Here is a 16,731-nt window from a genome sequence, read left to right as displayed (position 1 = left end):
GTCCCCCCTCCCTACCATTTTTCTTAGCCTGCTTGGCACACTTTCCTCATTTCTGAAGAAGGGCTTATGCCCGAAACATCGATTCTCCTGCTCCTTGGATGCTGCGCTTTACCAGCAACACATTTTCAGCTTTTCATCTGATTCTACCACCAAACATGCCCGTGTTACTCAGACACTATAAGAATTTGCTCAGTTATCTGGTTGTTATCATATTGTTGTTTGTGGGAACATAGTGTGCACAATTTTGTTGCCACCTCGCCTACATTATGGCAGTGACTACACTTCAAGTTTTCTTCGTTGGCTATAAAGCATGTTGGTAGTCGTGAAAGGCACTATATAAACTCAAATTTTTCTTCCTTTCTTCCCCATTTTATTATAATCTACACCAGTTCCCAAACATCTAGTTGCACATTAATCCATGTTCAATACCAGTTGATCAGCTTCAGTTTCTTGACCTCAGTTCAAGTTTCTCCATGACCTCACCTTTCGCTAACTCCATCAGCTCCTCCAGCCATACAATCCTTTGTCTCTCTCCACCTCTAACCCATTGTACTTACCATTTCATTTTGATCTACCACCGCCATTCGTGTTTTCAGCCATCCAAGCCATACACTCTGGTAAATTCCCTCCCAGAACATCAGTACTTCTCCACTTCTCAATTTATGACCTTTCTTATCATTCACCTCTTTCACCAAGCTTTAAATCAACTGCTTAACATCCCCTTCATATGCTGATTGTCCATTTTCATCCGCTTCGGCCACTGTGAAACACCATAGGAGCATTTCCTACATTTAATGCACTATGTAAATGCAAGTTAGTACAGTTGTTTCTATATCGGGTCTAAATTTTAACCTGGCCATGAACTGAAAAGTGATGGGTCTAAGTCAGATGCGTGCTTTTTGTTACTCAATTGAAGTAAGTCATAAAATCAGGCAAGGTATACAACACAAAGTTGACTAAACCCACTGACATTATGACCTAGCAGGTTAAGTCAGAGTTACACCATTCTGAAGTTAAGTGAGAGCAACTGCTACTGTTGGTCCTTCCCCCATCATGCACACAAACCATTGATACTCAGTTGTAAAGTGTAAAATTAATAAATACCAATGAACAGTTAATTTCAGTGTTTTATTTTGTTTCTGTTCTAAACTGGCTTTCTTGGAAAATCTTGAAGCAAAATTGCTGTTGTTCAGAAGTTTATAATAACTGCAGGTAATGCTGCAAATACAGATCTTTCGCATCACAAAGCTGTTTTGTGAAAATCCTCAAAAGATCCAGGATTCAGAAAAGGCTTTAATGAACAGGTTTTTTTTTACATTTCAGTAAGTAAGGTGAGACTCCAACACAATGTGCACATTAAATGATGAAATCTTTTTTTGTTCAGACGCTAAATACCTTCCCCTTTCAAAGACTTAAATTTCATTAGAAACCCTATGGAAAGGGGTTTTACTTGTTAATTCATATTCCTTTAGGTTTTAATGCACAGCATTTTTGTTATAATCCTCGTGTGGTGTCTCCCCATTACGTTTTCTTCACTCCCAGTCAAAAGTATAGAGTCATGCATTGTCCTCCAGCTCTCGCTGTGAGGTTGGACTGCTAAGTAAGGTGATAAATCCTGCAGACAATTATGCCTCATTTTCTATCTAATATGGTAATATAAGCAGACACTAGCCAACTCTTTGAACTTCACTTCTTGATTGCATCTCATCATCTTGTTTTGTGGTTAAACTACCAACCCGTAACCCTGCAGTAAAAAGCATGCAGGAGAGCAGTCATAAGGTCAAGTTTAATGATGATTGAAGGTGGGTTTCTCTTGGGTGATTTTGCTCAAGCCTCCAACAGGACACCAAGAGGTCAAACTGGAGGTCAGCATTACTGGCTGCATATTCCAGCTTTGTATAGATTTATTTTCTTTGTTAGTTCCACTGATTGATTTTGGGAGGAATTGGAAGAGCAGCCAATTCGAGTGAATGAAAGCAGGTTCGAACCTTTTTGCAAATAAAATATTCAAGAAGTGTTGGAATTTGGAGAAAGACAAGAGTGTTTCATCTGCATTTTAATCCCAATGCTCATAACTCAGTGAGGAGAAAGTGAGGTCTGCAGATGCTGGAGATCAGAGCTGAAAATGTGTTGCTGGAAAAGCGCAGCATCCAGGGAACAGGAGAATCGACGTTTCGGGCCTGGGCTTATGCCTGACCTGCGCTTTTCCAGCAACACATTTTCAGCTCTGATCTCCAGCATCTCCAGATCTCACTTTCTCCTCAAAGATTTTAACCTACTGCGAATCCTCCTACAAGGATGCCTTCCTTGAAGAAGCTCTCTTCCTCCCTCTACAAAGATTTCAGTGAGTCCCTCTCTCACTGCGCCCCTCAGGTCATCTCCTCTGCACAGAAGCTCTTCCACCTGTCGCATTTCTGACGCCCCTTCCCCAAGTCCCTCCTCCCTACCTTTTATCTTAGCCTGCTGGACACACTTTCCTCATTACTGAAGAAGGGCTTATGCCCGAAACGTCGATTCTCCTGTTCCCTGGATGCTGCCTGACTTGCTGCACTTTTCCAGCAACACATTTTCAGCTCATAACTCAGTGAGTAAGGAAGCAAGGGTAACTGTAGAAATGCCTCGAGCTGATGAGTATTTAGACCAGGGATGGCTGAAGTACAATTGCAAATCTACAGTTGCATATCACAAGGGGAAGCATACATGGCATTATTTCTCAGTAAAATCCTTTCCCAACTGCTCGTGACTGGCCACGTTTCTGCACGTTTCTTGAAGTAGATAATATTAACATGCAGCCATTTATAGGTCTCTGTATAGGATTCTGTATATACCGAGGACTGCAGATGCTGGAGATCAGAGCTGAAAAATGTGTTGCTGGAAATGCGCAGCAGGTCAGGCAGCATCCAAGGAGCAGGAGAATCGACATTTCGGGCATGAGCCCTTCTTGAGGAATGAAGAAGGTGTGCCAAGCAGGCTAAGATAAAAGGTAGGGAGGAGGGACTTGGGAAGGGGTGTTGGGAATGCGATAGGTGGAAGGAGGTTAAGGTGAGGGTGATAGGCCGGAGAGGTCGGGAAGAAGATTGCAGATCAAGAAGGCAGTGCCGAGTCAGAGGGTTGGGACTGAGACAAGGTGGGGGGTGGGGAAATGATGAAGCTGGAGAAATCTGCATTCATCCCTTGTGGTTGGAGGGTTCCTAGGCTAGGAACCTTATCTTAGCCTGCTTGGCACACCTTCCTCATTCCTGAAGAAGGGCTTATGCCCGAAATGTCGATTCTCCTGCTCCTTGGATGCTGCCTGACCTGCGCTTTTCTGTTTATACCTGTCAAAGATAAGCGACAGACTTTCTGCATGAAAATATTCAGATCTGACTGTTATTTGGAGGAAGACCATTTATGTTGAGCTGAAAACAAATCTTTATAATACGCGCAACTTGGGAATTCAAAATTCCATTCAAGTCGGCTTTTGAAGGCTTACAGAAGGTAGCAAATATACTTTAGCTTATTCACACAGTACAAAGAAATCTCTTCTGTATTTCACACATTGCCTAGAATTATCTTTTATAACACACTTCACATTCAAACAAAGCTTTCTAGATGTCTAACGAAGCATGTGTGTAAGGTCGCTTCAGTTAATTATAGAAGAGTGACCTCCTAGAATATTAGCAGACAATAGTCCCATAAATCCAATAGGAAAATGTACCTTTTTGTATTGAATATTCAACCGTGGGCAACCAAAAAATCGGCTGATTAAAGTTATGGTGGAAGAATTATGTTATGTCTAATGTTGTTTGAAACAAAAGCAGCTATTTGCGCAGCTTACTAGTCTGCCTTTCTGCAAGAGACCATTCTTCGAGAAAAAGGATAACATGCTGTGTAATGCTTTCTTTTAACTAGTCTCATAACTGGTAGTTGTGGTACTGGGTGATGTTGCTATTGCCAGGGCTTGAGGTTATTATTGACAAAAGAGAAAATTGTTCTTAACTGGTGCACTTACAAAGGATAGCAGTTCTTATTATTAGGATAGTAAGGCAAAGGAGGGGGTATTGCTTGGGACCACCTCTTATGTTCATTCATGTGATGTGCATGTTGGTGTCAAACCCTAATTGTCCTTGAGAAGGTCACAGGAAGCTGCATTCTTGAACCACTGCAATATCAATGATAAAGCTACTCCTACAGTGCTGTTATGAAATGGTGTTCCAGGATTTTGACCTGAAACAGCGAAAGAATTGCAATATAAATCAGAATTAGAATAGTGTGCGACTTGACTGGGAATTTGGAAGTGATGGTGTTCCCATGCAGCACCTAGGTGTTGGAGGGAATATACAGTCAAAGGCTTCTTGGCAAGTTGCTGTACTGCATCATGTGTATGATACGAATTACAACCAGTCTTCACTGAAAAAAGGTTAAAAATGGCCATCTCTTCTGGCTGCAGATGAGCTGCACACTTAATAGCTCAAAATATATCATGGGAGAGCTTTCCAGTCACTGAGAAGATCTCCCAGTCAAGAAAATTAAGTTGTGAAGTTCCCAAGTTTTGCTGTGGCATCCATTGTCTGTCTGATATAAATGCAACCTCAACTTAGGTTACTACATACACACTTTCTAAAGTACTTTTGTCATATAAATGCAAAGTTATAAACTCCAGAACTCAAATTTCTGTCTGATTTTTCTATTTCTCTTTTAAAACTCTAATGTTTAAGCCACTTTCTTTCCTGTGCCTTTCCACAAGATGTATATCTAAGTAAAAGCAATTTTATAACTAGAAGTCCTGTTTGGGCAGAAAATTTCATCCACCAATATCATTTATTGTATCCATTGTTCCCGATGCGGTCTCCTCTACATTGGGGAGACTGGATGCCTCCTAGCAGAACGCTTTAGGGAACCTCTCTGGGACACTTGCACCAATCAACCACACCGCCTTGTGGCCCAACATTTCAACTCCCCCTCCCACTCTGCCGAGGACATGGAGGTCCTGGGCCGCCTCCACCGCCGCTCCATCACCACCAGACGCCTGGAGAAAGAACGCCTCATCTCCGCCTCGGAACACTTCAACCCCAGGGTATCAATGTGGACTTCAACAGTTTCCTCATTTCCCCTTCCCCCACCTCACCCTAGTTCCAAACTTCCAGCTCAGCATTGTCCCCATGACTTGTCCTACCTGCCTATCATCTTTTCCACCTATCCACTCCACCCTCCTCCTTGACCTATCACCTTCATCCCCTCCCCCACTCGCCTATTGTACTCTATGCTACTTTCTCCCCATCCCCACCCTCCTCTAGCTTATCTCTCCACCCTTCAGGCTCTCTGCCTTTATTACTGATGAAGGGCTTTTGCCCGAAATGTCGATTTTACTGCTCCTCGGATGCTGCCTGAACTGCTCTGCTCTTCCACCACCACTAATCCAGAAACTCATTCATTACCTTTCAATCTTCTGACTGCCAATTCAACTTAAAGCAGCTATGTTATTTGACTTGGATAAGGCAATTAGTCCTGGGATTCCTAGCCATTGTCATCTGTGAAGTGAGTGCTAACTGTGGCTTGTGGTGATTTCTTGGCTGTTATACTGAAATTGCAACTTATTGGTTGCAGTACACTGGAGTATATAGAACAAGGTTTTCCAGACTGAGTTATCCATCTCTGAACAAGGCTAATTGGAGCCAAAGTCCTTGAAAATAGAGAAGTAGATGATGCTTATATTTGCAGACAAAAACCAATTAATTTACAGATCAAATCCAGCGACTATATTTTGGAGAGGAAGTGGAAGGGTGGGGAGCGGACACTTGACCATTCAAATATGTTTTGCCCTATCTTGCACTATCTTTAAATGTTGAAGCAAAAGCTTGAGAGTATTAAGTTTTGAATTTCTGGAGGTAACCGAGTAAGTGACTGGGCAACTGAATTCCACACTGTGTGGAACATCTTTCCCTTGAAATGGACATACTTCTCAAGTGCCCGACAACGCATTAGGATTAAGAGAACTTTGGTCCATTCACAGTAGCTGTATTTTTCACCGTTCTGTTTTAGCTTGGATCCAAACCATCTAATCTAATGTAATCTACACTTGAAGTAGAGGTGTCATACCTCTGGCTAAGCTGGTAACCTTCCCATGAAGTCATGTGCTACATGATCTAACTGGCTGCACTCTACTGGACAAATTTGTCCTAGGGCAGGGCCAGCTTTGATTTCACATGTTTGACCAAAGCATATGTTGTTAGTTTGATTAAAGTCAAAACCTGATCGGGTAATGTCAAAAATGCAAAAGTCCTTAGTTTTACTTCATCTTGAAAATAAAGGACAAAAATAGCAGAATTATCTTGCGTCTGATCACAATTTCATTCAGTCTCTACTGTGATCTTATCAGACTTCTTGCTGCACTTTGAGTGTATTGATATAGACTTGACTAAGACTTCTGTTATCTCAAGGTTGCCATTCTGTAAATCCTATCCAATTCACTGATTTATTTTGTGATCATCCAGGCATCACAAAGTCAGAGGACATAAAGATTGCCAACTCTCCCCAAAATGGAAAAATGAACACCTGAAATGAATGAAGCTATATGTTTTAAAATACTTTTCTTCTCCCTAGTTTTGCTGTGTTAAGTAGAGAGCACTGGACCTTGCTAAATAAAAATTGAAAGAATTGTGGATGCTGTAAATTAGAAACAATAACGTAAAGTACTGGAAAAGCTCAGCGGGTCTGGAAGCATCTGTGGAGAGAAATCAGAGTTAACGTTTTGGGTCGAGTGACCCTTCCTCAGAACTGGACCTCGCTGGTGTATTGTTAAAAACCTCATTCTAAACAAAGTTCACCTTCTCCTGCTAGAAATAGCAGTCTGACATTGGTGTATCTTGGTAGACACAAATTTTCTTAATGTGCAAGGTTGACAATGTCCATTTACATTTGGCTGCACCCAATAAAGGAAGGATTGCTATTGGCTGCACACTTGTAAAGTGAAAGCACCGTTTTAAAGAATGTAAATCATCTAATTTCTTCCAGTTTCAGAGCTCAAGAGGAACTTCAATATTGAGTTCAGCACCTCTCCAATATTTTACAACTGGGGTAAAGTAGTAGTGGCAAAATTCAGACAATAATCTGAGAGTAGGGGTTTATAAACACAGCAATACATGCAATCCATTGCTACAGATTCATTATGAAAAGCATATTGCATCCTTTTGTAAATCTTAGTTGTTCAGAGAATCCACTTAGCTAATAATGGAGGCCCTTGAACATTTGAACAAACTTTGGCATAAGTTGAGAATGTTCAACTCTCAGGTGTTCAGTGTGGAATTACCTTGCTTGTTCAGATTTATCTTAGCAGTATGCAGAGTCCTTATTTAATGAGCTGCTGAAAAGTTTTGTACCACAAGGTATGTTTCATTTTAGTGAGAACACATTCCAGTGATGTCTGTGCTGCCTCAATCACGTTCATCAGATGGATGATTGCTATATACCCAAAAATATTCAGGTCAGTGAACTAGCCCGGGGTCATAGCCTCCTGGGGGTCCATACTCTCTGCTATGTGTGATGGGAATATGGTGGATATTGACCCTGTCAACTAGGAGACGGTTGCTGTGACCTCTGAATACTGTCTTTTTAGAAGTGTACAGGAAGAGGTGAACAGAAACAAAAAAACACAACTAACCAAGCAGAGATCTCAGAAAGGGGACAAAAAAAAGAGCCTGCAAGCATCATCGCCTCAACCCATTGTTGATCTCCGCTCCAAAGATGGCGGAGGCTGCCTGAACAGACTGGCTCTCCGAACCCCTCAAGGTGTAGCTTCAAGCAGTTGACTATCACAGCACAAATCATCTGATGATATGGCAGGCTGCCAATGAGAGGTTTAGTTTTTAAAAAGTTTTGATATTTTATTTGGCAATTGATTAATAATTCCAATGCTCCTATCTAGAACATATTAGAAATTCTGCAGAGGCAAGATATTTATCATCATCTGAGCTACTGCGGTCACACTTTGTCAACTTTTCCATTACACTTAAATTCCTATATCTGTATTGATGATAAACTGTACAGATAAACTCGTTCATCTGTGCAATCTGGTTTCTAAATTCTTGAAGCATGCTCAAGATCCTACTTGGAATTGTTTCTCAGAGTCCTAGAACTGTACAGCATGGAAACAGATCCTTCAGTCCAACTCATCCATGCAAACAGATGTCCTAAATTAATCTAGTCCCATTTGCAACATTTGACCCATATCATTCTACTCATATACCCATCCAGATTCTTTTTAAATGTTGTTTGAAACTGCGATTCTAGTATCCACATTAAAGGAACAAAATAAGATATACTCATTGAATTGACTTGTAATTTCATCATTATAATTTTTTACTTGAAAGATACAGCCTCAAATAAAAGCCTGGGCTTACAATTGCTATTTTAGCCCAGAGTTGTATTGCTCTAAGTTGAAATAATTAAATGCATTTACCTAATTTCCCAGGTGCCATTCAGTCAGTCAGATTTATTTAGTTTCTGGAAGCATCTAATAACAAAAGTAAAAGGCAAAAGACTGAGGTGCAGTTGTTTGAACCTTTATTCAGATAAAATTTATATTGAGTCATATAAAATCAATGAGTCAGGATCCCAAGTAGAGTTACACGCTGAAATTGTGGGGTCCTGAGCTTGGCCGCAACAATGGTTACCATGGAGCTCTGAATGAGTTTTAAAAATAGCTGTGCTCCCTGCCCCTACAACCTCCCTACTCCATTCTTACAACTTCCACTGAGGGTTTGCAACAACTTTCAACAATATGGAGTCACAGTAGGTAAAGGTTTTGGAAACAATGGACTCGGGTAAAACTTCCAGCACTAAACAGCATAACCTTGAATTGTATAACGGGTAATGGTGAAACCATTTTCTCTTGACTGCAATTCACGTGATGTTGAGCATAATTTCTTGTTAATATTTTCATTAAAAACAAATGCACACATTTACCATCTAGTTTGCCTATGTAAGTACACTTCTTCTCATCGACCCTTTGACCCAGAATTTGGCCTAATAACTCCTTGTGTGGCTTGGTGTCAGAATTTGATAACAGTTCTGCGAAGTACCTCAGGATAGTTTTACTAGATTAAAGAGATAAAAATTATCATTAGTTATAAAGTTTTGTTTGTATAGATGCTGTAATGTTGCTATGAATGTTAGTGTGTAGTTATAGCATGACATGTACAGAGGAACCTCGATTATCCGAAGGACGTGGGCGGAGAGTATTTTGCTAGTTAATCTAGGTGGTTAGCATGGCTGCCTCACAGCGTTAGGGACCCGGGTTCGATTCCAGCCTCGGGTGGCTGTCTGTGTGGAGTTTGCACATTCTCCCCGTGTCTGCATAGGTTTCCTCCCACAATCCAAAGGTGTGCAAGTCAGGTGAATTGGCTATGCTAAATTGCCCATTGCGTTAGGTGCATTAGTCAGGGGTAAATATAGGTTAGGGGAATGGGTTTAGGTGGGTTACTCTTCGGAGGGTCGGTGCGGACTTGTTGGGCTGAAGGACCCGTTTCCACATTCTGGGTAATCTAATCAAATCGAATTCCGGATAATCAAATGCCAGATAACATAGTTTAGCCAAGCATCAGGACCTTGCGATCTTGCTGGATAATCAAGGTTCCTCTGTACGCAGTTTCCCTATATAAATATGCCATAATGGGTGGAATCCCAATAGTGGTGAGATACAAGCAGATCCCTTTCCATTTTTCAGCCTAAGTTATGTACAGGAAGGCCAGGGTCAACAAACCTGCTGGCGTTAATTGAGGTCTTTAGGTGGGCAAACCAGGATCTCTTCCTGAGCTGTTGGAATTAGTCAAAGCCTGCCAATACATGGCATTCATGGAAGCAAAATGAGTGCGTGGAACTTTGGTAGTTAGAGGATGGTACCTAATCATGGTCATGGACATTGAACAGGTGAATGGGAACCACATTTACTGCCCCTTATGACTGCAACTTCGCACCCTGCAAGATCTCCTCTCACCACTTAACTTTGCCCTGGGGCCAACTCCGCCTCATGACATTACCGAGCACATGAGCAGCCATCTTTGGCCCGCAGCTCCTGATGAGCAGAACTTTCCAGCTAACAGATGACTCACCCCACCCAACACTATTGGAAATTTCCATCATTGGATTCGTAATGGAAATACCAAAATACAAACTGAAAATGGAGACTTACTATGCATCTGAATGTATGAGACCAATACATGTCTGATTTCCAATCCTGTTTCACCATAACTGCAATGTCATCGGCTGATGGCTAGTACACAAAAACAATGTAGCTGTACCACACAAGTTGAATGGCATGTAGGAGAAAGTGAGGTCTGCAGATGCTGGAGATCAAAGTTGAAACTTTATTGCTGGAACAGCACAGCAGGTCAGGCAGCATCCAGGGAACAGGAGATTCGACGTTTCGGGCACAGGCCCTTCTTCAGGAATGTGACAGGAATGGGGTACATGCCATTCAGTTTGAATGGCATGTACCCCAACAAAGGATAGGAAAAGATAAACCATCCTCATTGGCATATATTTTGTGAATGATGTATATGTAATGTACATCATTTCATTAACCTTTACTTGTGCTGTCTGCTGAAGGAGCCAACCAGAAAATAATCCCAAGGCCAATTTTGGAAAAAAGCTTCTATTAACGGTTTTTTGATCCTCATAGGAGAAAGTGAGGTCTGCAGATGCTGGAGATCAAAGTTGAAACTTTATTGCTGGAACAGCACAGCAGGTCAGGCAGCATCCAGGGAACAGGAGATTCGACGTTTCGGGCACAGGCCCTTCTTCAGGCCATTCTTGAAGAAGGGCCTGTGCCCGAAACGTCGAATCTCCTGTTCCCTGGATGCTGCCTGACCTGCTGTGCTGTTCCAGCAATAAAGTTTCAACTTTGATCCTCATAGTCAATGCTGAATGAGGATGCAATATCCCATCATTAATATAACTGGAAAGATCCTCCCCATAGGAGCTTGCCTTGTATTTAAAGAACACTAGTAAGTTTAATGTAGGAGCAAATTACTGCAGATGCTGGAATCTGTATTGAAAGCAATGAAAGCTGGAGTTCACTGCGGGTCAGGCAGTATCCTTGGAGAGTAGGCAAGCTAATGTTTTGAGTCTAGATGACTCTCCTAAACTCAGTGTTTGCTTGCTCTCTCTCCATGGATGCTACCTGACCCGTTGCGATCTCCAGCATTTTTTTGTTGTCACTAGCAAATTCAAGCCCACTTCAGATTTTGCTGGTCCACAGGGCTTTGCACCTGCAAAAAAAACATTAAACCTGGCTCTCTGATAATTTAGAAAAAGTGCCATTGCTTTTGGATGGCGTAAAAACCCTGTTGATCTTCCTTTTGGTAGAAATGTTGGATGTTATTTCAGCTTCAAAACAAAGATTACTCCCTCAACCAGCACTTCCTAAAATTCTCTAGATTAGATTCCCTATAGTGTGGAAACAGGCCCTTCGGCCCAACAAGTCCACACCGACCCTCCGAAGACCCACCCACCCAGACCCATTTCCCTCTGACTAATGCACCTCACGCTATGGGCAATTTAATATGGCCAGTTCACCTGACCTGCACATCTTTAGACTGTGGGAGGAAACCAGAGCACCCAGAGGAAATCCACACAAACACTGGGAGAATGTGCAAACTCCACACAAGCAGTCACCTGAGGCTGGAATCGAACCTGGGACCCTGGTGCTGTGAGGCCGCAGTGCTAACCACTGAGCCATCGTGCCGCCCTATTTAATATTTATATATTTTTTGGTTCCTGCCCCTAGTATGTATATTAGATTAATACAAGGGAACAATCTGATGGGAAATATGCCATAGCCAAAAAGGAAAGCTCCACTGTCCTCTGAATGATTTTCTACTCATTCAGTGCCGGATTTCCTACACAGCAATGGTCTGTTACCAGGATCTCTGAAATATTGCGTGTCTGCGGCTATACCCCTTTCTCACCAGTAGCTAAGCTCAATCCACACTTTCTTCACCTCAAAGACTGACTTCTGAATTTGTCTGTTTTTGCCGTACATCTGGTTCTCTTTATACCTTCCCAGTCCACCCTTGCCAGAACTCACTGGCCCATGGCTTCCTGGACCCAAGTGAATTGACTTCAAAGCCTAATTTTCAAACCCCTCCAGGGTCTTGCTTCACCCTCCATGACCAATCCTCTCCAGCTGCACATCTTCTTGACTCTTCTGGCTGACATAGGATTACAACTCATTCCCCACTCCGACTCGGCATTCATTAGAAGCGCTACGTTTGACCACTATACTCTGATACTTTGAAATGCCCCCCCCCCCCCCCCCCCCCCCCCCCCCCCCCCCCCCTTCTTCTTTTTGCTCCATATTTTCAAAACTTACTGTTAAAAGTCTTCTCTGTGTGCATGTCTTCCCTCTCAGTTTAAAAATTTTTCTCCACTCCCCTGCTCAATTGCTTTTGTCTTGTTGACTTAATGCAACACGAGAGAAAGTGAGGTTAATGCCTGCATAAAAAAAGTACAGGATTCAAAAGTAACTTCTTGTATTTGAGTCTGTTCACCTTTTGAAAACATCTTTTGCACATCAAGAACTGACCAGCTTGCAATCTTGAGCTTGTTAAGGCTCTTGTTAATTTTTTAGCAGTTTAAAATATTCTAAACTTGGTTCTGTATAGTTATATGTATTTTTAAAAAGTTTCATTTAAATTTTAGTTTGTTTTTTGAACTAAAGTATTGTAGAACTGAACATCTTTATGACAATTGTGTGTGTTGAAGTTCTGACGCAGCAGCAACACTCCAAAAGCTGGTGTTTTCAAATAAACCTGTTAGGCTATAACCCGGTGTCGTGTGATTCTTGACCTTCTCTAACCCAGTCCAAAACTGGCACCTTCACATCACATCTTCATATCTGTCAGTTTGGACTACTTTATCTCTATGTAATTGCTGCTAACAAAGGATGGTGGACTGAAACATTTGTTATCTATTTGAGATAAAGGGATTCCTTCAATGAGTCTTTTTTTAGTGTGTTGTAATTTTCAGTGAGTGGTATTACAGTAAAAGTCCTGAAATATAAAACAAAATGCTGTATGTGTACTGTATACTGTGGGAGAAAGATCCCAAAACAGTTTGTGGACTTTGTTTTTCCATTCGGTCCTGAAAAGTTTTTGTTGCATCAACCTTGTCAGCAAACTTGTTGTTTAACAGTGTAAAGGATTGTTTTAAACAAAATACATGTTTTCTTATTTCACTCTAAGAGGATGAGTTTTGTCTTTGTTCTTCTGGAACAATAGAAAGTTCTGTCCATGTGAACAAAAAGTTGTGCCTTCATTGGTCGATGCTGTTCTGAGTATATTGTTCATAACTTGTGGCTAAGAGTCGAAAAATGTGGTGCTGGAAAAACACAGCAAGCCAGGCAGCATCCGAGGAGCAGGAGAATCGACGTTTCGGGTATAAGCCCTCCTTCAGGAATGAGGCTGGTGTGCCGGGGGGCTGAGATAAAAGGTAGGGGCGCTCTTCCTCCAGGTGTCATGTGGTCAGGGTCTGGTGATGGAGGAGGCCAAGGACCTGCATGTCCTTGGCGGAATGGGAGGGGGAGTTAAAGTGTTCAGCCAGGGGATGGTTGTAGCTAAGAGGCTATTACATTGTTCAAAATGTTTCACATGATCGTTTCAATTCAATGGCACTGATCTCTCATAATTGAAACCTATGTTCATTCCCCTGAAAAGATTTATCTGTGTTGCCCAATATCTATTCAAACAATAGCATGACACAAACAGAGGAAACCCTTTGTTCTAGAATCTGTGTATTGTACGTTTGTATACCTCCAAGTGTGCTTTCTTGTTAATTAAATGTGAGACATTCTGCCTTTCGTGAGACAATGCCAAGTCTAAGGTAACAAATTTAACAAATGGCACTAGTTGTTTGTTAGTACAGAATTTGATTATTGGTGCAAGAAGGCACATTTTCATAGAATCCCTACAGTGTGGAAATAGTCCATTCAGCCCATCAAGTACACACCAACTCTGAAGAGGATCCCACCACATTTCAAAGTTAAAAATCAAACAATGCCCTTTCTCTCTCAAACTCTGTCTGCCATGGGTCACCAACAACTTTACTGGTCCCACCCCAGGAAATTCGGCCAGGACTCCCGCTCGTGCTGAGTGTGTGCAAATCGCCACGGCATGATTGGGAAACAGGGCCTCAACATACGCTGCCTGTGCTTCAGGCAATATGCCAAAGACATTGGCTTCGTCAAGTTGGACTAAATTACAAAAGGAGCATGAGTGCATTCTAATACACGACAAATTGGAAATCTGAACATGTTGAAGGACTTCTACTGCTTTCAGCTCGAAGAAGCTGATTTTTGTGATGCTCCATTTCTGTAAATAAAATTAATTTGCCGAAAATAAAATCACACAACACCAGGTTATAGTTGCAACAGATTTATTGGAAAGTACAAGCTTTCGGAGCACTGCTCTGTCAGGTAACTACTACATTTCAAGGCAATGCTTTCCACACTGCTCACCCTGTGAAAAAAATATTACCTTTGTTGTGAGTGGGTATCACTTTGAACCCAAGGCTACTCATTACTTTTGTCTGAATAGGTATAGGGAGCTTAGAGGAGAATGTAGAGTTAATATTATACCTTTGGCCTTTAGTGAATTCTGTGGTGACGAAACAGTTGCATACTATAGACAATACACATGCAACCACAGCATACTGGTATTGAAGCATGTGGAAGTTTCGGCAGCAGAGCCAATCGAGTAAATTGCTTGATCCTGGATAGCAGGGTTCTTTTATTTCAGCCATCCAGGCAAATTAAGACCAAACTGCATCCAATGATTCAGTCTGCTGCAGCTCATTGAAATTTCTTTTAAAATTGTAGCAATAAAGGACATTGGATTGTGCTGGGCTCATATTAACATATGTTTTCTGGGGTACTGAGTGTAGACTTTGAGTACATTCTTCCCAAATGTCTATAATCAATTTCTCTAAATTCCTTTTTTTTTAACGCTTTCTACTTTTGTTTGCATCTCCCTCTTCAGTGAGTGACTAAAAATCACAATAAAAATGGGTAATCCTGAAATGACTTTATTAGTTAGTCTTTGAAATGTGGCTGGTGTTCTTCCCAAATGTCTATAATCAATTTCTCTAAATTCCTTTTTTTTCAATGCTTTCTACTTTTGTTTGCATCTCCCTCTTTTTTTTCTAGTTTTCTCTCCTCCCCATCTATCACGTTGTCAAATTTTAACACTGCCTTAAAAACATAAAGTCTTGAGAGTTTACTGTAACCGGTCTTCCTTTTGAATGATGAAACTGCAATGTAATGTTTTAAATTGCTCATTTATCAGCAGTTAGTGCATTCCAGTGCTGTTCCAATTAAGAACTGAAGTAAGTTAATATATGCAGAGTTTTGGCATGTGTCCAAATTTCAAAGCACACTTCAGTTCGCAGGTGTGACTTGACAGGTTTCATTTTACAGTCTTCCCGTGTGAACTTGTCCTGTTGAGAGATATTGGCTGACCTAGCCCATAGTTCATTACATGCATTCTGGTGCATGTGCCTCTATGGTAAAACCCTGAAAGGTGCTCAGAGTGCACTTTCTCTCACCTCAGTTTAAACAAGGTATCTGATAGGAAACAGTGGTTTGATAACAATCACTATGGCAAAATTGATGGCAGCTTGTTGGAGATAACGTAATCCAGATTGTGGTTGGGTTTTTTCAGTTAACTTTTTTTAATGATCACTGTGATTACTATTAACAAACTGTTAGTTTTGGTTATCTGCAGCCACAGAATCTTTACTGTCTTCGTCTGTGAAGACATCTAAACAACTCAGCGCAGCCTTGTAATGCATTTCCATCTATAATGTGGCATAAAAGTATTTGCTACTGTTTAGCACAGCTTTAAAAGCTGTCATCAAGAGCCATTGTAAAGCACATGTCAACCAGGCTGTTGCAGAGAAGGGACCGAGAAAAAGAGTATACTTAAAATTGAGGTAGCTATTAGGAAATTGGTAGACTGAAAGAAAAATGTTATGTCTATTGCCAGGTATCCACTATCTGTGTACAGATACTGATCTCATTAAGGTATTTAGATGATATTTAAACCATGGCCAGAAGCTGCTGCAGGTTATCCGTTATTTTGACTGAACGGTCAAAATGGGTGGTTTTGTATTTGCTTGTGTGAAACTGTCATCCCATGTTGCTGTGTAGTGACATTCATGTTGAAGAAATAGCAGCTGTGCCTTGACCACTAAATTTGTGGCTCATTACAGTCAGGAGAAAGGAGCTGAATGTTTTGGCTAGTCCAAGTTTCATTGAGGTCTTTTGGAGAGATTCTTGCTGTATCTTACCAATTGCATTTCACTAACTATCTACCTTATCCCAATGCCATTCCTCACATCCATTTTAGCCCAATCTTACCATGCATCTTTCCCAGACCAACTCTCCACCCAGCTGATATCTGCTGAAAGTCTAGAATCCCTGGAACCTGCGCCATCTTTGATAGGGTGCATTGCACCCAGACAAGCTTTGGTAATCCAGTGCTGCCCCTCACCAACAGCATATTGGCACTGCAACCATGAAGGCACAATTCCCATGAGAAAAAAAATATAGGTGACATGACTTATACTCCCTCACACATATAACCCCATTCTTTCGCCCTAGTTGTTGTTTAATCACACAGTTTACCTGTCCTCAGATTCATCCGAGTCCTACTGTTTCCACATTTGGAAACAGTTGCATACTATAGACAATACACATGC

The 16,731-nt window shown here is 41.4% G+C and overlaps 1 protein-coding gene and 1 pseudogene across 3 annotated transcripts in view; both read left to right on the top strand.

Annotated features, from left to right (window-relative positions):
- Positions 1 to 16,731, top strand: part of hmga2 (high mobility group AT-hook 2) — a 196,074-nt gene that overhangs the window by 101,188 nt on the left and 78,155 nt on the right. Inside the window, exon 5 of one of the 3 annotated variants that reach the window (XM_043709646.1) lies at positions 8,066 to 8,075. The exons of the other annotated variants lie outside the window; for them this stretch is intronic. Within the exon in view, the coding sequence (XP_043565581.1) occupies positions 8,066 to 8,075 (10 nt within the window). The remainder of the gene's footprint in view (positions 1 to 8,065; positions 8,076 to 16,731) is intronic. 3 annotated transcript variants of the gene reach the window in all.
- LOC122559719 lies at positions 14,061 to 14,231 on the top strand (annotated as a pseudogene).

Source organism: Chiloscyllium plagiosum, chromosome 19 (genome assembly GCF_004010195.1).
Source record: "Chiloscyllium plagiosum isolate BGI_BamShark_2017 chromosome 19, ASM401019v2, whole genome shotgun sequence".
Classification (NCBI taxonomy): domain Eukaryota; kingdom Metazoa; phylum Chordata; class Chondrichthyes; order Orectolobiformes; family Hemiscylliidae; genus Chiloscyllium; species Chiloscyllium plagiosum.
This window is presented reverse-complemented; position numbering and strand designations above follow the sequence as displayed.